The sequence below is a fragment of the Lepisma saccharinum genome, chromosome 1, assembly GCF_977018435.1.
Source record: "Lepisma saccharinum chromosome 1, izLepSacc3.1, whole genome shotgun sequence".
Lineage (NCBI taxonomy): Eukaryota > Metazoa > Arthropoda > Insecta > Zygentoma > Lepismatidae > Lepisma > Lepisma saccharinum.
The window spans coordinates 158,498,889-158,522,969 of NC_139229.1; the positions used below are offsets into that span (position 1 = coordinate 158,498,889).

Sequence of the window (24,081 nt, forward strand, 5' to 3'; positions counted from 1 at the left end):
TCGAACTCACCTCTTGACCTTCTACGTAGTTTAATTGATTGATTGATTGATTTGATTTATTTTACTTCGCTGTTTGTGCCACTTTTGACTAATTTGCGACGATGGGGATGAGTGATGATATGATGAAATTGATGAATGGACACTCACAAATATCCATGCCTAGGCCGCGATTCGAACCCGGGGCCCCTAATTAGCACAGATAAAAGCTTAGCCAAGTATAATTTACTGGAGAAATTAAGATTTGAAATGTAGCTGGATTTCTGGTCGAATCTGACAGAAGTTTTGTGGATTTTCATGCGAGGTTCGAAGGTGGTTTCGTGATTGAGACAAGATATTCCATGATAAGATGTTTAAAGCATATAGGGACGTTATTTTAATGCTGAGAACTCTAAACCCGACCCGCCTAACAACGAAAGAAGTTAGGGATATTTTATTAACGCTAAAAGCTCTAAACCTGATCCGGCTAACCTAACAACGAAAGCATTTAGCGACGAAATACCCTTCGCACCCCAAGCACGTCAAGTAGATGGCAGCAGCAGTCCGTACCGAATGGCTTCTTGCAAGTAAAGAATTATAGCAGTATAGGGAAGAGAAAAATGGTTCTCCAGAAAATATGTAGTAAGTAATCACTAAGATTCTGAAGTTTATGGTAACAGATATAATTAGAAACCGACTGTCCTCCACAATAAATTCGAAATTAAACAATTTGGGCAACAGATTGCAAAAACACTCAAAAGCGACGAGACAAGTGCAATGTTATAAATTGACGGTATGACTTAAGATGACCTCTCTCCGATTTTATTCATATTTGACATACTTACTAATTGAGACCTGCTAATGACGAATCTGAAGTTAAAATTTGTCGGAAACGTCTAAAAATTGCAAAATAATTGCAAACCATTGACGCTAGCCTCGCGAACCATTGACGCTAGCCCCACGAACCATTGACATGTGATTAGGTTAGTTTCGATTAAGTTAAGCAAACATAGTTAAAATTTGGTGTCGTGGTAGTTATCAGGAATATATATATTTCCTTGTGAAACAAAGAATTTCGCGAAAATCGATGGTTTCCATTCCGAAAACTAACGACTTATTTTCGCTTATTTTGCAATTTCTAGACGTTTCCAACAACTTTTAACTTTCAAATTCGTGATTAGGATGCCTCAATTAGTGAGTATGCCAAATATGAAGAAAATCGGAGAGGAGTCCGGTCATCTTAAGTCGTTCCAAATCGATAAATGGCGATGTAACAAAATTTGTTTCACATGAATCCACAATCATCCGAGAGATATGACCCCAATAATACTACATAAAACGCAGATTGCTTCACTGTAACATATCTCCGCGAGCAAAAAACGTTCATAGACAACGTATGTTCACCAACCATGCAAAATTTCTTAGCCACTGGAGGCATACTACGTAAAATTCATGTGTTTTGAAATACGTCACTGGAATTTCTACCAAACAGGAACATTTTTCAGGTAACACAATGACTACAGGCAGCGGAAATCTAAGAACAAGAAGCTAGAATAAGTATAAACAGGTTACTTACCCCATTGCATTCGATGGTGTCGTCTAAACTGGAACATATGCCTTGGAACAGCACATACGTTTGCTAGAAGTGAGGTATTGAACCAACCAAAAGGAGATGTTTTCAAAAACTCGGTCAAATAGACAAGCGCAGTCTTTCCTGCCGACAGCTATCACGGTGGAACGGAACCAACGCAACACGTCATGGGACTCGTGGTGCAGTCTCGAACAGCCACCAAGAAAGTGTCTGCTTTTTTGATTCGCCACGAGAGGTCTCTGAAGGTCGTTCAGCAACTGGATGTTATCGCCAAGGTCAGTAAATCGCTGAAGTTCTTGTCGATTTGATTTGTATTTTGACCACGTTACGATTATTTTTGCCTCTGATTCCTGTTGTTCAGCTTCTCCTTTCATGTTCTTTAAATTAAATGCCTATAATTTGTACTGTTAGGTTGACTATAAACAGAAAGGTATGAGGACACAATTGTATTTTAGTTATTACATTTTTGTTGCTTCTCTGCCACTTTTGACTAATCGCGACGATTCGAATGAGTGATGGTTAGATGAGATTGTTCACAAAGAACAACCAAGCCCGGGCGTCGACTCGAAATCCTGGAACTTCAGTGGCAAGATGAAAAATCGACAATTTAATTTGTCCGACTGCCGAACCGATAGGTACAATGACGTTATTATTATTATTTTTTTACGTAGTTTCTAATCGTAAAGATAAGGGTGAGTGATGCTATGATGAAATTGATGAAAGGACACTCACGAAGAATACATGCCCATATCGGTATTCGAACCCGGAACCCCTGGCGTCGTATGGCGCTGTGCTAACCACTTCGCACTTGTGACGACGTACATGGAAGGAAACAGACGTCTAAAGTTAAAGGCTAGTTAAAAATATCATCCCAACAGTCTTCTAGAATAGCTGAGGAAAGCACGATAAAACACAGTATCTCTTTGAAGATACATTTTTTTAAAATCCGAATCCAAAATTTCCCGGATGCGAGCGTAGTAGAATTTGAATTCTGTATCCGGTCTCGAATCATGCTTGAGATACGCGGATCTGTAACTCTGGATCCAGTCTCCGAATTGCTAATCCTGGATATTATGCCCGAATCTCGAATACTGGATGCGAGGTCCAAAACCATTAGGATCTGTCTAGTTTTAACTGCAATACGAGTTCGTCACTCACATAACATCCTTCGGTCCAGAAGTGCGAGCAAGTCCTCGATTTTGTGTGCTTATAAACATAAATTCTACCCTATAAACTTTATTACAACTAGGAACAAGATCCATGAAGCCATTCTCGGCAACACGGAAGTTAATATGAGGATGTTGGTTCCATTATAATCCGCAAATTCAGTTCCAATTAGTCAATTTGTGTATGAGGTAGACTTAAAAGTTTCACAAGGTTCATAGTTTCGGTGAATACATTACTAAGAATTGTATCTCGACCTGTTTCTGCAACTGCTGTGGTTAGCACAGCGAGCTACGACGCCAGCGGTCCAGGGTTCGAATCTCGGCCTGGGCATGGGCTTTCTTTGCGTGTCCCCCTTCATCAATTTCATCATATCATCACTTATCCTCATTCTCACGATTAACCAAAAGTGACAGAAATGCGAAGTAAAATAAATCTAATCAATCAATACTTTACCAAGTTAATGTGGATTATAGTCTTCACCACAATTTTCGCAAACATGTAGATCTCTGCCCACGTTTCGGTGCAGATACACTGCAAATTATTGATAATATATATCCTTAGTTTACAGTAACACACAAAAGGATTTGTACACAAAAAGTTTATTTTATTACATTCCTCAACATTATACATTCATGATACTTTTTATTATATTACAACCACATATACATAAAACAAGTATTTTTTTCTACATGTATACAGAATTGACAGTTCCCGACATTTGATTATTTACAAAAATCTAGACAAGAATGAATCATAGAACAGTCAATTGTTCATTAGGTATATTGTAAGGTTGTAAACACAAGACAATGCATTTAACTCATCTCCCTTCTTTCATATTACTCGTGCTTATTAAATATTAGTTTTTCAAGTGAAATTGTTCTCATGATAATTTCAATCAGTGAAGCTCTGAATGTTACACTGTTTTGTTTCTCAATGTTATATGAAGAATATTATAAGTATTTTACTAAAACATTCAAAATATATTTTGTTTTTAAACGAATTTTGACAAATTCAACAACAGTAACAATGAAGGCATCCATGCCAAAACTCAACTTTTGTAGTTATTACAGAAGCACTTGTTTCAAACAAGAACTGTCATGTTGTTATCAACTAAAATAAGACTTACAGCTGTAAATTGTACAATTCTGTCAATTAAATGTAAATACGAGATTCTGTATCATGAAGTTGCACTCAGGAAACAGTGATATATAAAAAAGTGGCATAATTTAATAAGAAATCGAATTTGTTAAGTTTGACATTTGATTTTAATAGTGTTTAACAACTGAAAAATATTTTACAACATATGAAATAAAACTTTTATTACTTTTCGGAGTACATTTAGGTTAACAGTAACATGATAATATGATTTATATTATATCATATTATGCAACATTCATTTAAGATTTAATGAAATTATATTAAATTTCAATTTATTTTCATTTTAATTATATTTAGGATTCCATATATCTTCCATTTATGCTGTGTTCAATCATAGGTTTTATTCATTAGTTCATATTATTGTCTATTTTCTTAATAATCTGTGTAATTAATAATAATATTGATAGTTTATATTTTTCATACATATAACTGAAATGTTGTTTCTCTTTAACTTGGCATACTTACATGTCTTATTTTCCACCAGTAGTGCATATTGCTATTACGTATTACGTGAAACGTTTTAAGATCAGAAGCTTCATGTATTCAAAATAGGCAAATCTTACCTCCCTTAAATATCGCAATTAAATTTTTTTATGAAAAATGTGCCATAATCACTTTAATGTTTAGAGTTTAATACAGAAATGGATGTGATATGTAACCAAATTTTTACACAATTTCGCTCTTCACAGAGAATCACATACGGTACATAAACATTTGACATCCTCAACATTGCAATTAAACACAAGGTTGGACCATGTAAACTAACTTACAAAGTTAGATACAAATAAGCAATAAATCCTTTTTTGTTCATTACTCTTACTACTAGTGGAATTTGCACAATTATTATTATTATTGCTTGAATTTACTTTGCAAACTTCCGAATGTTACATGGTATAAGATGGTGATGCACAATGAGGTGTTCTTATGAACACGAAACATAAAATATATTTTCTTGTAATAGATTACCTGCGGAAACAGTTCTGTTGAGACACTATCATGAGAACTATATGTACATAACTATACAGCGTCACTACAGCTAGATTTGTTTTGCCTACAGGTTGAAAGACATACAAGCTCCGGCAAAGTGTATGTTCGGTAATGTTGAACTAGAGGTCGACGGAGAAAATATCATGTGGTGTATTTTAAGCATTGGTAACAAAAGCACACCATGTACAGTTTTGATCCCCAAAAATATGTCACGAAACTAGTCTTACCGAACTAAGAAATTGTCATTTCTATTGAATTTAAACTAGAAATAACTCATGTAGACATGGGCGTCGAAAGTTAGAAGTATTGGGGGAGGGAGGTACACATCTAGTAAGGCCAAAGGCTAACAACATACTGACGTACTCTATGTACAAATTCGAAAATTACTTTTAGACAAAGTTATGTCAGATGACTAGTTATATTTTTTTTAAATTTAGCACTTTTTAAATTAATTTTAAATTTTAAATGTTTTAGTTTTGAATTTGTGGTACTTTTTAAGGCAATTCTTTCCCAGTGAAGATTTGCGGATGGAGGTTCGGAAATGCAGCCCCCTAAATTCCTCCTAAATCCGGGTTTGCTCATAGTTTGTGGTTCACTAATATCGTTAAAAATTATTAGAGGCACAGGTCAAATTCCAACAGGTACTTTATTTTTAATACAATTAACTAAATATTTCAAATATTAGCTGGCCTGCGTGGGCAAGTCGTTGCCTATTTCAATATGTATTTTTACTCTAACGTCGCCTCTTATTTTTCATTTCTCTAGGTTATTCGCGGAGATGAGAATGAATACTGATGAAATACAACCTCTGACAATAAAGTTCGGTGAATGATCCTGAGTATCGAAAGTAGACGAATTCTTAATGAAACCTACCTTACTGTCCTTCGAGGTAGTCCCCTCCCATGGCTATGCACCGTTGAGAACGGCTGTACATGTCCTGGAAACTTTTAGAAAAGTCTTCTTTCGGGATGGTGTTCAAGACCCTTGTCACGTTCCGTTGGATGTCCGGAATATCCTCAAATCTCTGACCTTTCAAAGCGATTTTGAGGCGTGGGAGGAGAAAGAAATCTGGAGGATTCAGATCCAAATTTCTTGAAATGCATTGCTACAGAGGATGAGAACTGGTGTGTGAGGTACGACCCTGAAACGAAACGCCAAAGCATGAAAGGCGTTCTCCTGCATCACCCCGTCGGAAGAAGGGCAAGGCGTAAAAATCACGCATCAAGACGATGCTTATCACTTTCTTTGACAGTGATGGCATGATCCACAAGGAATTCCTGCCGGAGGGAACAACAATTTTTCCGCTCTCACCAGCGGAATTTTTCTCACACCAGCTCTCATCCTCTGTAGCAATGCATTTCAAGAAATTTGGATCTGAATCCTCCAGATTTCTTTCTCTTCCCACGCCTCAAAATCGCTTTGAAAGGTCAGAGATTTGAGGATATTCCGGACATCCAACGGAACGTGACGAGGGTCTTGAACACCATCCTGAAAGAAGACTTTTCTAAAAGTTTCCAGGACATGTACAGCCGTTCTCAACGGTGCATAGCCATGGGAGGGGACTACCTCGAAGGACAGTAAGGTAGGTTTCATTAAGAATTCGTCTACTTTCGATATTCAGGATCATTCACCGAACTTTATTGTCAGAGGTTGTAGATAATGCGACAAAAACACATCTATGCATTAACTAGGATTCGAGCCTAGGATTCGTGGTACTCTCTTCGTTACGAATCAAGGGTCATGGGTTGTAATCCTGTCTTTCGCCCGTCATTTTCTTCATCAATATCAAATAACAAACCTACAATAGTTGATCCAACGCTCAAATATTTGGCAACAAACCACTCATTTTTTAACTCCGAGGTCAATGGTCTATTTATTTCAGATTACAGGAAGATAAGAGGACTATTTAAATGATTATATTATGTTACTTGAATTCGACCAGACTCTTTCTACGGAAGTCGGAATAGTATGTGAATATCGTCTTTCCATTATATCGACAAACATACACGCGGTGTCTAAAAGTGAGATTATTTGTTACAGGCATACATTTTTCAGAAATAACATTTTATGATACAATGACATGGAGACCACTATGCCTCCTTTCTTTTAAAAAAGAAAACAACAATGCAACGAATTGCAGGGGGGCGCGTCCCCCAATTCCCCAGCTTCCGACGCCCGTGCATGTGGCTCACCGTTCGACTACACATTCTACTTGGTTGCTAAAGGGTTGACTCGGCTACTTTCGGAAGAATATTTCGTTGAATTTACGAGTACAGTAAAAATTGATTGAAGATAATCCTGTCCTGGTAAATGGAAAGCATGTTGTTTCTTACAGTAAGAAGTATGGAAAATATGTTGTTCGATGGATCGAATTTGGTTCCGTGGTTCTCTGCACCACTACAACGGACTGTTTTCATTTCTAAACTCTTTATCACCAACAAATCTTCAACTTAAAACCTTTAGAACTATTATATAGAGAAGAGTGAGTACAAATCTTCAATATTCAGATTTCATATTTGTTTGGAAAAGACGATATGGTCGCCTCAGTGACCAAAAACCCTTGAAAGTAACTCCGAGCAAGGACAAAGGAGGATATAACACGAAAGAATACTCCCCTTTGTTTTTAAACTCGTGGCCAGGGGGAGGAAAAAGTATTGTGATTCGATATGAACATACCTTTCTCTTTTGTTTTGTTCATCGTCACCACCTTCAGAGACAAACTATCTCCTACCACAGCCAGACATTTTTCAATCCACGAAGAATCTTCACTTGACACCAATGCAAAAACACGTGAAGAATGGTCTTTCTTTTTTATCTTATTTCTGCACAGTTCGATTGACATGCCGCTAATGATTCTCGTCGGCGCATTTGTACACGGTGCGGTAGAATGTCTTATACACCGTCTGGTACTCGGGTTTGGTCCTCACGCAGGTCTTCCATCCCCAGGCCCCGCACTGCGTCTCGTATTTCTTGTTGACGAGTCGCCGGAAGCCTCGAGTGTAGGGTTCTTGGTAGGGCTTGTACTCGCATTTCCTGAAAGTTCAAGAGAAGTTGTTTTATTACAAAGGGACGACTGCAACTAAATATTGTACACATATTAGCCTATATACCGAGGGGGGGGGGGTCCAAAAGTCCCGGAACGGTCACATATCGTGAAAAATACACATCGAATCGGAAAACGAAAAAATACGTGTTTAATAAGTGAAAGAAAGCTATTCAATGATATCACACTTGATTCCCCACCCCCGCTCCCTGGGGGTGGGGCGGTGGGCAATTGTGAAATTTTAAATGAAAACCCCCATTTTGTATTGTAGAATCGGAAAGAGGACTTCATTTCGAGTCCAACGAGCTATCAACCATCCTCCTAGCTCAATTAGGAACGGAGATATGGCGATTTTAAATGATCGTAGACCCCCCCCCTTCCCATACACTCTATTGAAAGGTCTTGACGTGCAGATTCCAAATCTGCAATCCCTTTCACTCTAGCTCAATTAGGGGCAGAGATACGTCCTTTAGAAAAATGTTTTGGTTTTATAAAATTTTCACGTTTTTTTGTTTTTGTTTTTGTTTTTGCGAAAATTTAAAATCGCCATATCTCCGTTCCAGAGAGAGGGTGATTCTTGATCCACTAAATGGCTATTTTTTTTTCATCTATTGTTTTACATAATTTCCTGTCACTCATGACTAATTGCGACGATGGAAATAAGTGATGATTGAATGAAATTGATGAAAACAAAGAACACCCATGACCAGTCCGGGACTCAAACCTGAGAATTTCGGTGGAGAGATCGAAAAGTCCACGGCTATTTCGGTGAGCAAGAGGGCGACCAACAAAATGTCCACTTTATGCATTAATAGGCTAATCGGGACAGGACCTGCAATTTAAAGTGGTATCCGAACCACGACGTACCTCCACCGGCCGCGACCCCTCGGTTACAACAATCACTGGTAAAAAAACAAAGTCCAATCGTCTTCACCATTTTTAAAAATGCCCTACGTATTATTAAAGCAGAGGTTGCCATCTTCATGCTCTCATTTTATCCAAGAATTGAAGTTGGAGCCCCTGGTGGAGCCAACTTTGCATAAAACAAGGTGAACGAACGTGACAATGAACAATTTGCCTTCTACTTTCTGTGTGGTCGATTTCACTCACCATGATTACTTTTTGAATAAACCCCCTCTGCAGACATTTCCAAGAATATTAATTAATTAATCCGGTTGAAACAAGACTTCAAATAATTGCACCCGTGTTCCGACTGAGAATGGCTCCCTGCACCCAACATCATAGTAATGAAGTTCACCACGTCGAAAGCTTTGTTCAAGTCATCAGCGCCTGAAGGCAAGAACCCACAAGATACGTCAACCTGCTTCGAGAATTTCCTTAATTGGTGAATCTTTTCAAGTCGCAAGCAGGTAAACGAAGGGAAGCCCATTACAAGGAGGCTGAGAGAAGAGTTTCCGCAACTTCATTGAGAGAGAAGACAGCAAAAGGCGCCTTCCAGAAATTATATCAGCCAGTCGAAACTGCGTCTCTTTGCCTGCTGGTGTTAAAATATTTGCCTCTCCTCTCTCGGAATGTTTCAAAAGAAGCGAGAAATTGAATTCGGGTCTAATGGAACGTTAAGGAATCAAAAGGGGACAAGGAGGAGAAGATAATATCAGCCAGCATCTTCTCTTCTTCTTTTTCCGCCTCCGCTACACAAGAAACTCCATCAGGGCCGAGGACTAAGAACTCCAGCCATCTTAATTTTGGTCCTTTCGCCTATTGGATGTCTTCTTGCCATGGTTATAACAAGAGCCCGGTAGCTCCAGTAATGGCAATCTCCCCCCTTGCCCCCTCTCAAGTTTTGAGGCAACGCATTTCCTGAAACAGTATTAAGGGCTGAAGAGGTCTTCCTGGCTGCGAGGACAAAATGAGGGGAAATTCCAGTGTTAATTGGGAAATTACCCGCCCGTTGAAGGCGAGAATATCAAAACGTCGCACCCCGGTTGCACTAATACCTCAGTCAGTGCGAGATTTGAAGTGGCGTTCTTCCTCCCACTCTTCCTGCGATAATTTGAACATCTCCCGGATGGTGCGGAGGGTGGAAATTGAGGTCGTGAGGTGTTCGTGGGAGGTCGTGGATTCCACGGGCGTAAAATGAGGACGGTGTGTAATATGCTGCGATATGAGTTGCCCGTCACTTTCCGGCTTCCGGGGAAGAGGAAAGGAAGTGGTTTGTTTTGGGATGCGGCCAGGTTAGGGGGTATCCACAAAGAATCCCGCGCGTTGAGGTTCTTCTGAGGTGGAAGGTGAGGACTGGAAAATCAGGTGGCTTAACTTTCGTGCATATTCGGAACCAATTTGACGCCTCGTTCTGCATCCATAAACGTGCATTTCAGGATATGAAATTAGACTGAAACTTAAGAGACTATTATTTCTTATGTACATACATAATAATTCCGTTTGATTTCTGTATTATTCACCTATCGATTTCAATGATTCAGCGACACCATTCACAGAATGCTGTTGATCGGCATTCAAATACATTTCTATTACAGTCCAAGCCAGGTTGTTGGATTTATCACAGTTTTGTCCATTCCATAGCCGTGTTTCTTCAATTCAGGCTCGTGTCACTTCTCTATATGTTGATTTTCTTTTGTTGTTAGTTTGAAATTTTCTTTAAAATTTGTCGTCACAGTTGGTGGACCTGTCGCATGCCAGTGTTTAGTTTTGAGATGTTGATGTTAATGTTGCGATGGATTTCATAAGTAGCTACATTGAGGAAATTCTGGTGGGTAAAGGCGGCTAGAGGCGTGGTGCTGATCACATCACCCGCACCATCAGCCGTGATCAAGAAAGTATGGAGCCCTAACTCCACACTCCTTGTATGGCTTCATGGCGTGGTGGATAGCACAGGGGAACACTTTACTTTTACTTTAGGCCTCCCCGATGGCGCAGTGGTAGCGTCGTCGCCTTGTAATGAAGGGGTACCGGGTTCGATACCCGGTGGAGGCACATAGTGGTTCGAATCCCACTTTAAACTGTAGGTCCAGTCTCAATTAGCCTTGCTGTACATAAAGTGGACTTAAAACACCAAATCAATCAATGCTTTTACTTTATTTTATAACGCAGTGGTTTTTTTCTTACATTTGTGTAGAATCTTAACGTTGGTCGTGTACTTTGCTCACAATCTTTGTAGTATGCATTTATAATGTTATCCAATTAATAAGATAATCAATAAGATTAACCAATAGTGGGAGAAAAACAACGTTAAAAAAACAAAAAACCCAAGTGGTGCAAGGTATCCGTAACAGCGAGAAAGGAACCACTCTTTCAAATGACCTTGTGCTGGCTTGAACAAATAAAAGTAAGGAGGGGAAATCGACTTTCAAGCGACAAAGTTCGATGAATAGTGAGAAACTGCATTGGTAACAAGAAAATAAACTTTTCTATAGTGCTTGAAGAAAGAAACAATGTTTTTAAGATTGTTGTAAACGTATACGTACAGAAAAAAGTGAAACGGAATTTAACATCAATTTTCTTCTAAGGTAATATTGCATTTTAGACCCTTTGTGTTTATTATCGCAGCCATATTAAGGGATCAGGAATTGGCGAGGTAATGAACAAACTGAACAAAATTTAAAAGTTAAGATTCTATGCGGGGGTACGGGGATGGGTGGAGGAGAAGTCATTAGTTACACTACTGCAATGATCAGTGAATTCCATCCGTTTTCTGTAATACAAATCTATCTCACTTCAGCCTCATATCAAGTAAAAATCAGAGGGGGGGCTGTGTTCTTCGTAAACTGTATTCTTGCCTCAACGTCTCGTGTTACAGTGGTTGAGAATCTCTTGCATAGTGTCATATTAATAAACAAGACCACCAAAAGCGTCGTGTTCACTAAAGCTGGGCGCCCACTGCAGCCGGAAGCGGGGCGAGCTTTGATTTGCTTGTATGTCTTTTCCTCAACGACGCTTCCGTCTCGTCTACCGCTCCGTCCGCTTCCGTACCAGTGGGCGCAAGCTTAACGCCACGCAAATCATCACACTACCTAAGCCCACTTCACCTTTTGTCGCATCGAGGTCCCAGGAAGCCGGGTTGGCAGATGCACCTGTTCCCAGCTAGGCAGCTCCCTCCGTTGAGACACCCGGGGTCGCAGACGGGGTCAGCGCAGGTGGCGCCACTGAAGTTCCTCGGACACTCGCATTGATTGGGGCCCACGCATTTCCCTCCGTTCAAGCACTCTGACTGGCAAGAATCTGGAAAGATACAAGCAAAAAGGTCACACAACACCAGTGGCGTATACTGAGCCCAAGATCTGGGCTATCTCACAATGTCACGTGGTCCTAGGCTATGGATAGAAATAAATTTACCAACTCCTAAGAAATCAGGTTGCCAACTCACAAGAAATCAGGTTGCCAACTCACAAGAAATCAGGTTGCCAACTCATAAAAAAATCAGGTTGCCAACTCATAGGAAATCAGGTTGCCAACTCATAGGAAATCAGGTTGCCAACTCATAAGAAATCAGGTTGCCAACTCCAGAATCAGCATCATCATCTCACTGATATGAATAATATTATTTACAATTTCTGATCGATTTTTCTCCTGTAGCTATTTTATTCTCTAGACTTCAGGCTTCGCAGATAGTCTAGCTAGCCTAGAATATACGCTCCTGCACAACACTGATATCTATTGAAAACTGAACATGGAAAATACTTTTTTTATAAAGGAACACAGTTTAAAATATTGATGCATTAGAAACCCGATCAAGTTTGTACGATTATATCGAGTAGAATGGATCGAGAAAACAGATATTTCAAGCTGAGATATTTTAATTGAATCACTCTAACACAGGCACGAACGGCCTCCCAGATGGTATAGTGCTAACGTCGTCAGTCTTATAATTAAGGGCTCCCGGGTTCGATACCCGATGGAGGGTCATAATGATTCGGATATCACTTTAAACTGTAGGACCAGTCCCGATTAGCCTATCTGTGCATAAAGTGGACTTAGTGGCAGAGATTGGGTTATAAAACTGAAGGGGGGCAATGATAGTTTACTTTCCCTTGGTAAAAGTGACAAAAAGTTTGGGGGGGCATCTACCGCTCCCCCTCGCCCAATCGACGCCATTGAGTGGACTTAATAACTTAAGCAAAGAGCGTCAGCAGAAATTTTGTGAAGGCGATGGTAAGAATTGATTCTCATTACATGTTTCTATTATACATGGGCATCAGTTGATATTTTGCTCAAGGGGTTCAGATGATTCGTTTACATAAAATTGATGAAGGAGTAGTAGTATTAATAGTGTTGCATTTTTTGTTTTTGTTATTTAGCTTCGTTTAAAAATAAACAGATTTACGTACAATATATTTTAAAGTAATAATAACACTAAAAAATGTTTTGTCATGAAGCCTTGAAACAGGCCAGGTATAGTGGAACCATAAGCAAAACAACCTGCGCAGATCCGCGACTCCCGTGCACCGTACTCCCGCGAGGAGGGGAGGGGGAGAGTGGATCATGCTTCCTTATGTCCCGAGCTGAACGGAAGAAGGGAAAGCTGCTCGGGGACTTTTCGTCCAAGGTTTTTTCTCCTTGTGGTCGCTCTATAAACCCGCCGTGTTCAGGGTCCTGGACACAAACTGTTCCTCCTGTCCTTCAGGTGTTTATTATTTGCATCTCAAGCCCTTATTACTTGAAGATATTTGTCTTCGCATAACATTGTTATTTTGAGGCGTCTTGTACTCAAATCAGCGAGCAATCATTCCACATACTTGAAAAAAACGCATGTAACTATAAGACAGTTTCAGGCCGAAGTGGCATCACACTTATCCCGTTTCGAAGTGGTATGCCACCCAATGCCGCACGCAGCGTGCCACTTTTGCGCTAAAGCTCACTATTCATAACATGATGTTACAATGCATTGTTAGTTTACTAATACAGTTAATATTTAAGAAAAACAAAGAACTCAAACCAACAATACTCACAGTTCTCACAAAAAGTACCACTTGTTCCTGGTGGACATACACACAAGTATGGCTTTGTACATTCCCCGCCATATCTGCAACCCGGATGACAGAGTGCTGTAAAAGACAAGATTAGGTTATTTATGATCGTGGCTTTCCACATGTGGTTTGGTTATATTCTTACAATCACCCGCAATAAAGAAGGGATACCTGAAATAGCTGAAATACCCGCTTCACATATTGCTCACACTGGATCCGGTTTCAGTGTTCAGTGTTCAGACGACATGGTGGTCACATTGTATCAGGATAACCGTCGAGTTTGGTGTCAAGATGGTATCGAAATATTCGACGAATTGTTACTGTTGGAAAGCCCTTTATTGAAAATAAATATCGGAAGGTCGGTGTATGTGTGACCGCGCATACTTATTTATAGGTCCAGGATATTGCATATGGAAATGTTTATTTTAAACGCTTAAATTCATATTGTACATGCAAATGCATACATATGTATAATCTTCTTTCATATTTTAGAGCCAACAACCACTTCTAAAATTGTACTTTGCGTCTGTGCGTTGGGCGTTTTGTCTTCTTAATAAAATAACTTCATATTTCCTTCCTTCACTGCTGTTTATTCTCCACTTTCTTCTACAAGACAAGGAAATGATACTTCTTTCGTCGTTCTCGCGGGAACACATAATGTAACTACTCTTTTTGAGAGAGGAACGACAACAATGCAATGAGCAGTCTAGAGACGAGCCTTCAACTTGACGTGTCAGATACTCTTGTCTTCAAATATTGTACAATTGTATCTTGTGAAATAGAGAGAGTTTTTTTCTGAGTATAAATATATTCGTGCAAAAACAGATGGGGTTTCAAGATTGAAAATTTGAGATTTCATATTGTACGGAATGTAATTTTTCTTTCATTTACAAAACAGCAAATAAAGTAAGCAAGAGTGTGTGGAAGAATTCAGAACTGTAACTTGTATTTATTACATATTAAATCGTATGAGTTAAAAAAAGAACAAATATCTGTCTACATGTACAACTTTTTTTGCGGCAACTGCAAGAAAATATTTTAAAATGGGTAAGGTGTTTTTAGTGAATATTTCGTACCTTTTTATTGCATATTTTAGGTTTTTTAAGTGCATAACTCTACGTTGATGCCCGAACTTCCTACTGAAAAGTTACTATTGAAGTTATCCCATCCTTGTATAGTTATGCAACACACATAACACACTGTACTGTAGGGAAACGAGTATTGCAGGATGCAGATATCATTTTCATTGCAGTTGACTGTACAGAGACTAAATGAAAAGTATAGAGCAATTTTTGCTATTAGGTTTATCCAGAAAAAAGCCTCCAAGGAAGTTTGTAAACTTAATGATTACAGTTGTGTTTGGATAATAATAAACCTTTTTCGAGCAGGCCTCATCTCCGGGAAGCTATCAACTCGGGGCGAGACCCGGCACCTAGCTACCTGTTGGAGGAGATGAGTCAAGGCAAATGGATAATAAACCTTTTCCTCCTTCCACAAAAGTAGACAATAGTTAGGCTGGAGAGTTCAAATGAACTAACGGATCTCTAACTACGCACTTATACTACAGCGCCTTGAATAACGTAGTGTGGAAAACGGCACGGTTCTGCGCTCTCTGGCTGGTTCCACTCGAAAATGATCCTCTAGAGGCGCTGGTGTTGGACCCGGTACTTGGTATTCGTCTGCTTATAATGGAAGTAAATGGAGTTTTCTCTGCAACATCTGATTCTTTTACATGAAGCATTTCTATGAATGCGATAAAAGCTATGATATTTGGTACAGTGGTCGCGAAGATATTAACGAACATTCTAGACAGTTTGACCACGTCCTGTTATCGTCATACTTTCGTTAATAATACGGGAGAAAAAATACGCGTGGAATGCTCTTGGCAACTAAAATTTTGTGTATGAATTAGGTTCATTATCATCATCATCATCATTTCCTTTAAAGATATACACACTGAAGCATTTGTATTTTTGATATTTACTGTATCTTTTCTTCCGCTTTAAACTAATCGTGGCGATGATGATAATGATGATTGCATGAAACGACAAAACTTTCTTAGTGCCATCGACATAAGTGTAAGGCAACTTTCAAACCAATGGGACAAGCGACACGGGATGTTCACACTGTCACACTAGTGACACACACTTCCAGACTTTAAACTAGCATTCATTGCACATGAGGGTACAAACAGCAAACGACACGTTCATATGGCGTATTCGCATGCTACTTGTTACTTCGGTCGGAAAGCTCCTTAAAGGAAGGGTGCTGAGACCGAAGCGACGAGCTACAAGGGGAGTTCCCAACTAAGTGACAAGCGACATGGTGACTTCAGTCTATTAGCAAGCGTTGCTTGCGAACAACAGATAGGCGACACGGTAAACCGCATATTACAACAACAGATCTAGGCGACACGATAAGCCACACGTGTCGCTTTGTCGCTTCTGCGTCGCTCAAACTGGACCATTTCCTCAATAGCTTGCAACATGTTGCCGTGGTTTGTTGTTCGAGCACACGCGATGCAATGAGTGTCTTGCTTTAGTGAGATTGCGCACCAAAGCGACAAGCGGCACGCGACACTTATCGCTTGAGGATTTCACCAACCGAACGCTGGCCTGTGCTTCCCGTCACCGCTACGATGTGAAATGTTGCTCTTGATTGGCTCCTTTGCAACATGTGTCGCTTCGGTATGAAAGTTGCCTTGGACCGAATGACCCGTGTCGCTTTGGTGTGAAATCCTCGTATCGTTTGTCGCGTGTCGCTTTGGTCTAAAATCTCCTTGAGGAAACGGTGCAGTCAGAGCTTGTGTCCCTACGGTTCGAACGGCTGCATTGATTTCCGACTGCTCGCTTTCAAGCAACACTTGTGGTTTGTCGCCTCGGTATGAAATATCTCTCAGGATACTATTTATATTCTAATAACATAGAAAAATAAACTCTAATACACAGTCCAAGACCTGACATCCGGAATCACATTGCGATGTTTCTTCTTGTGTTACGCACGCATGCTATTTATTTATTCATTTTATTTTACTTTTCTTTCCAAATTAATGCCATTTCGTGACTGCAAATCACTCCACAAATATAACTGTTTCCATCAATTCACGTACCGCCTTTCAAGACAAACAAATCTACATAATATATTCAAAAAACTAACTAAGCCGCATTACTTTCATAAGAAAATTAGCACCGACATTGATCGCACTGCTATCTGTGTTTCTCATCCGTCTGGGGAACCAGTTTATTGGGTCGTTTTCCACACTACGTTATTCAAGGCGCTGTACTTATACTGCAAGTATTTTATTAATTTACAGTTGGGTTTCATCAGTATAATATGTGTTAATATCGAAGCCACGTGAAACAGTCGTGAGGATTGCTAGGTATATCTGAATTAATTGTTCGCTTATTCATTATATTTCAGCAGATTTAATTGAATTTGTAAAGAATCTGCGAACTATATTTCCTTTGTGGCTTGATCCGCTTCACTATTTCTCTAAGCCTTCTGTGAAGTTTCACCAAATTTTATACTTTTGCGATGCCATCTGTATTGTGATCTTGCATTTGCAGTGTTTTGTCCGTCGAAAAGAATGAACGCCGAGAAAATAATTTTAAACATGATTTCAATACCACAAAGAGAAAACTAAAACTGTACTGTGGAACTTTAAAATGCGTTTCGAAGACAAAAAAGGAACCAACTCAATGACGTAGGGGAAACGCTGTCGCCTTGTAACCAGAGGGTCCCGGGTTCGATCCCTGGTGGGAGCACATAGTGGTACAGTTCAACTTTAAAAAGAAGGTCCATACTTGATTAGCCTATCTGAGCATAAAGTGGATTCAAAACAAACCGGCAACTTTTGCCTCTGATACCATTTAAAATATTCTTCATCCTTAATATGAATTGTAGCTTTCCTGGTGACGTGATTCGAACAGGTGTTCTCGGGTTACCAGCCAGGTGAAATCGACGTTAGCTTCCAAAGTTTCGAGTGCATACATTGCTCTCATCTTCAGGGAATGTTGTTCCACATGTATGCGCTCGAAACGTTGGAAGCTAACGTCGATTTCACCTGGCTGGTAACCCGAGAACACCTGTTCGAATTCTTGATCCTTGTTACTGATGGAGATGATAGATAGGGGATGTATCCAGAATTTTCCAAGCAGGGTCGGGGTGCGAGGTCATTCTTAGGGGGCTATAAGGGTAAATTTAGTGCCAAATTTTCCATAAACGTAGCTTTTGCGAACAATTTTGGACGTTGGAAAACTTTTTGCGGGTGTTGAGGGTATGTGGGTGAATCACTCCGTGAGTGGATCACTGAGGTGGTGTAACTTGAGCATATGTTGGCAAACTTCTCAAATTGAATCGGTCACAAAAACAACATTGTAACAAAAACAATTTTGCAGACGGAGACATTTAATTGTTTTTGGCTTCTAGCATATTGTAGCGACATGTTCTAGAACAGATGGAGCTTTTCTGCACCGTGGAACTACATATTGGAGGAAAAACGTACAAAAGAATGGAACATGACTGGTTGTCTTGCTGTTTCTGCGGCATTTGTTTTTTGTTGGATACAACATTGTTTGTGTGACCAATTCAACTGCTGACTTTGGTTATCAAAACAGCTATTCTTTCTGAAAATTTTCAAGCCATAATGAAAACAAAACATATCCCGTATAGTTCGCTGCACTTTGCATTCTCGCGTCTAGTTGGTTACGAAGTGCAATACCGAGGCGTCGACCTCATCGATTTGGTGTCACGTAGAATATTTGCTGTCTGCACCGTTTGCACTATGTTCTGGAGTGGTGTATGAACACATCAGTGGTGTGCGGTGACCATTTAGATAGCCGAAGCACTGAATATATATTTTTAAGTAAACAAAAGTAAATCAAGGGGCAGGCTTGCCTTGATAAAAATCACAGCTGGTAAAGTAAAAGGATAAATATCAAAGATAAAAATCACAACTGATAATAGGTTAAATTAAAATAATAGATATTGAAATAATTAGATCTAATATCAATTTTACTATAAGCAAAATTTTATAGAAAATAACTAGTTTCTGGCTTTCAACTCACCCTTGACACTTCGGTGGATCACCTCTGCAAGATGAACGGATTTGAAATTCCATCCTTCTCTCGGCTTAGACAAAAGCTCTTTTATAGTACACATTGTTCTATATTACTAGTTAATACCTGGTACCTTTACACACTTTCATATATATTCGTCAAACCAACCCCGTAAACTGAGGAAAATCGAAAACAATACGAGTTGAAACACTCCGATACACTCTCGAACTCTCTGTTCGATGCTAGCTTCGTTTGCTGCAGAAATACACGCACACGGCCCGTGACCTTGAGGTGCGCGCGCAGCTGTCTGTAACTGCTGAACCGATGCGAGAGGAAGATCGCTTCGGTTTCTCAGTGCAGGCCTGCAGGGGCTGGTATTTGTTCTATGTGTAGCGAGGAAATGGAACGGTTTTATTTAGATATTATTGAATAATCGTGTGATTATAATGACATAATATATTGTTACGTTATTACATTCCGAAGCAATGCTTCGGTAGCTTACATTGTATGCACGCAACTGGGTCACATGGTGCGTGGTAAGCAATGAAATGTACGTTTAAAGCAGCAGACAGGCATTTGTTGAATCTACACCGCTATTCTTGCGTAGAGCGTTTACTTGGGTTGAACGCCTAACACTGGGTTGCAACTGCACTCCACCAGTGTTGCCACATGAAGGAAAATTTCCCTTTGCAGGGAAATTCGGACAGAAATTTTAGCCAAAAGGGAAAAGGGAGTTTTGATTAAAAATACCACAATTTCAGGGAAATTTTAACACATCTGACTACATTATTACAATTTATGTTAAGTTCCAGTTTCATATTCACATTTTCATCTTCTCTGTTCTTTTTCCTGCTCCCTTGAATATAGCCTGCATCTATTTATATTTCTGTTAAGTACATCGCTTTTCTGTATCCTCGGATAATAGTAACCATGAGGATTAACGATTAAATGGATTCCTGACCAGGATCCAAACCTGAGACATCTGGTCACGAAGCGATGAAGGTGACATGTATGTGAATAATTTAACATTTTTTATTCACATGGACATGGACCAACGGAATTACTACTACTGCTGCTTCCACCACCACTAATAATAATACAAATTAACGGGACTTCTACTACCACTACTAATATTATTATTATTGTATGATGTGCTTAGGTGAAGGGAAAAAATGGTCCATAAAGGGAAATTTTGCCCCTTGGAAAGGGAAATTGTGCCCTCATATTGTGGCAACACTGCACTCCACCTAGTGTCAAAAAGTGTAGCGAACTTGACGGGGCTAATGCTTTGGTCTTCCCTCTTCCCTCTCCTCCCCCTTTTTATACCAGTGCCTATGAAGACATACCCTGAGGAAAGAAACCAACACGTCAGTGGTCGACAACATTTGGCTGAAGTTAATGAAGGGAAAAAACAGGGAAACCACACCGCACATTGATTTCTAAAGAGAGCACCACAACCGTAAGGAAAAACCATGATTCCACAATCACAGCATTTTTTGGCGCGAGAAAACAACATGCAGGATAAAAGAGAACAAGTATCGACTCACGCTTGGAGCAGTCGGGGCCTGCCCACCCAGACGGGCACGTGCAGAGGTTGGGCCCCACGCAGCGTCCTCCGTTCAGGCAATTAACATGACAAATGGGATCTTCGCAGAGGTCGCCCTTGTAGCCCGGCGGACAGGAGCACTTCCCGGGCGCCACGCAGGATCCCCCGTTGTAGCAGCCGCCGGGACAAATAGCTGCGGAAAGAGAGCAAAAAACACAAGTGGCGGTTAGTTACGTGTAGGAACATGCTAGTTTACAAATTGCTGCCACTAATGAATCGATCTATGGTTATGGTGGGGTTATAAAGTAACAAGAATGGTCAATTTTAGCACGATTACGTTTTATTGGCGCCCTTTTTCTACGTTAATTTATTTTAAGACTTAAACCATTTTACCGTGCTATCTCAATTTTCTATGTTGGACTTAAGATACTCGCAAATTTCAGGTAATGTAGGAATAATCTTCTCTTTTACTATAAATAGCACAATCTAATACTTGAAATTGCTAGTTATATTGCTGCTATACTTTGAAAGAGATAAGTAATAAGAGATTCAGTGCCTCAGCTCCATCTATCGATAATACTATTACCACTACTATCACCATCAATACTAGTGTCATAAGAGCACGTAGGTTGTATGGAGGCAGGGCCACAATTCTCTCTATACATAAATATTGGCTATAGCGGAGGTAGTGTGATCAGCACCATGTTCCCGTTGTCTTTACTCCTAGGACTGAACATAGTTGAAAGTTGCTTTAATTTTGAAGGGAGTTGGGAGAGAAAATATACTTTATAGAAGGGGTTCATGGGATGAAAGTCCATATGAGATTTTTGAAATGTGGTAAAATGAAATTGAAATAAATAACCATCCAACGTAACTTGACCACACAGTTATAACTTATATTATACGTGTATCAGCTATCACTAGGGCTTCTCGCCATAATGCTAGCGCAGGGGGTCCACATATATATTCTTTATAACTCACTCCCGTGTTCCTTGCCTCCAGGTAACAATTGGAGAGCTGGGTGAATCCCAGAGCTGCTTAAGCAGCAAGGATATTGTTGGGAAAATTCCCAGCTGAGATAACTAATGCTCGGAATCGAACCTGGGTATTCCGTATGGCAGTCAGACACCATACTGACTGACTGAACACCCATAGCAACAGTATCAACTCTCAATCTATTTACATTAACTTCATTGAATGCCACTGAATTAGTAGAGTTTCGACAGGTTAGAACGTTATTTGAAAGCCAAGGAAGAAGGAGGAATGAACGAAGTATAAAACGTCTTCGCCTTGCAATCAACGGGTCCCGGGTTTGATACCCGGTGGAGACACATAGCACAGTGGTTCGGATTCCATTTTAAACTGTAGGCCCACTCCCGATTAGCCCCTCTGCATAAAGTGGACTTAAACAACAATTGAAACACACAAACGAAGAAGAAAAGCCCATATCTATTATACCACATATTTTATTCAGAGAAGAAAGAAACGCTCAAACTGCATCGTTTTAAAAAAATGTCACTGTGTAACGAGAGAGGGAGAGATAAGATGAATGACACGTGGCAATACTGAAAGAACGCACCAGAAAGCTGGGAAATTCAAAGTATAACAATGCATTCGGACTGCCCCAGGTCCCCAGCTGGAACTCAAAACAATGACATACCTTGTTTTTTTTAAAACCAATCCCTTGGCGTCGTTTTCATACTTACGGGAGCATCGGGGCTGAACGAATCCGGCCGGACAGGAGCAAACGCCTGGTTTAATGCAGACGCCGCCGTTTTCACACGATGGGTCACACACAGCTGAAAGGGAACAAAAGGGTGAGGCGATTCAGCACAATGGAAGTTATTACAGAACACAAACAATGAAGAAGGAACGCGCGTGAAAGCGGGAAAAGGACGGAGAGAGAAGCGAGAGATAGTGCTGCAAAGGTACGTGCTTGAATCGTACCGTGCAGGAGGCGAAACGGAGATAACGCATGAATAGAAATCCAAATAATACAGAGCTTGGGCGATACGTAGTTCGCAGCGCTGACATCGGATGGCGCTAAGGTCGAAATATTATTATATTCTGACGGTTTGCCACGAACAAGTTTCTGCAGAACCGCGAGTTGTGACAATGAACGATATAATAAAATTTTGTTTTAGAAAATACGTAATGCAATTGAATAAGTTGTCTCTACACAAGAATATAGACGTGTAAAATCACGCGATCACTGTCGAATATATAATTAGTTCTAGGTTATATAACAATAACGTAGTAAGAATGAAGATTAGTGTGAAGTTAGAGATCGGTTAGTTCATTGAACTCTCCAGCCTAACTATTGCCTATTTTTGTGGGAGCAGGAAAAGGTTTATGATCCAATAAGAATGAAGTATTTCAATGGAAAAAGAACAGTAAACTCGTTTATTGAGAACGTGTTAACCTCATCCATGTGCAACCCGCATTCAAGGTAGCTTTCTGGGTTGCCTGAACCTTAGGGGTCTCGGTTTATATGTCATTATGCTTATTTAATTTGCATTATTTTACTTCCCTTTTTGTGCTACTTTTGGCATATTTGCAAAGATGTGGATGAGTTATGATATGATGAAATTGATGAAGGGTCACTCACAATGAACATTCATGCCCCAGACGGGATTCGAACTCGGGACCCCTGGCGTCGTAGAGCGCTGTGCTAACCACTCCGCGACGGGGGCCGGCTTATTTCACGACGCATTCGCTGTGCAGTGTGCGCAAACCGAACCACGAATCATTATTTGCCAGGTAAAGGATCAACAATTTCGATATTGTGACTACTGTGAGAAAGGGGAGGGGATGCATGCCTTTTAAACGTTCGTCTCCCTTAGTTTTTGGGTTCAGTTCTTTTACGGGAATTTCGGGATATGTTCATTTCTTTAGTTAGAAGCCCACTGGTAGTTGTAAGTGTCTTTCTCAGTCGGTCATCGAATGGGATGATGGATTTTTCACAAGTTAGGATAAAAGCGTTAACAACATTGAGAGAGAAAGAGTGAGATAAGGAGAGAAGAGGGAGATAGAGGAAGCGAGCGAGATATATACAGATGCCTAATATTCAAACAGTGAACAGTGTCACAGGTGTCACTACGTACTATCTATGCTCACATCCCCGAATACGCAAGTAGATGGTAAGGAATGTGTACAATGAGGACACATTTTTAGGTATTGGTGTATAAATTTAAGTGTTTCCGATGTCCAGCCGCTGACGATACAGATTGAAGACAACAATAGCTCTTTTGCTGATCACACCATCTACACAAAACGTGCAAAACTCGTAATGCGTGCAACCGTAGCACCGTTGACATGACTTCATTTCATTCAAGCAATAATTTCACTTTATATATCCACCGGCTATGGGTGCGAATGTAAAGTGCTCTCTTGCCAGACCACGGTTATTCAAGTTTTAAGTACACAATATTTACTGCCGTAATATGCACACTGACAACACACTACTGTATGTGTTGGGCAGAATGATCTGGGTTGGAGATTCGAAGCACAGACAACATGCCTTCACCAGGAATCAAACCAGAGACACCTTAATTACCTGAAGATGGCATTAGCCAGAACGCTATCGGGCAGGCCCCTAATTGCATATGAAG

The 24,081-nt window shown here is 40.1% G+C and overlaps 2 protein-coding genes across 4 annotated transcripts in view; both read right to left on the reverse strand.

Moving 5' to 3' along the window:
* Nucleotides 1-1,728, reverse strand: part of rols (zinc-RING finger and ankyrin repeat domain-containing protein rolling pebbles) — a 717,828-nt gene extending 716,100 nt beyond the window's left edge. The window contains exon 1 of the mRNA XM_083141143.1: nt 1,553-1,728. The gene's annotated coding sequence lies outside the window, so the exon portion shown is untranslated. The remainder of the gene's footprint in view (nt 1-1,552) is intronic.
* Nucleotides 1,729-6,514: 4,786 nt separating this feature from the next.
* LOC146002996 (uncharacterized) overlaps nt 6,515-24,081 on the reverse strand; it is a 757,155-nt gene continuing 739,588 nt past the window's right edge. For all 3 annotated transcript variants that reach the window (XM_083141160.1, XM_083141166.1, XM_083141155.1), the window contains exons 10-14: nt 22,177-22,269; nt 20,472-20,663; nt 13,850-13,945; nt 11,930-12,122; nt 6,515-7,912 (exon numbers count right to left, since the gene is read on the reverse strand). In XM_083141160.1, coding sequence (XP_082997286.1) covers nt 7,726-7,912; nt 11,930-12,122; nt 13,850-13,945; nt 20,472-20,663; nt 22,177-22,269 — 761 coding nt within the window. In that variant the 3' untranslated portion in view covers nt 6,515-7,725. The remainder of the gene's footprint in view (nt 7,913-11,929; nt 12,123-13,849; nt 13,946-20,471; nt 20,664-22,176; nt 22,270-24,081) is intronic.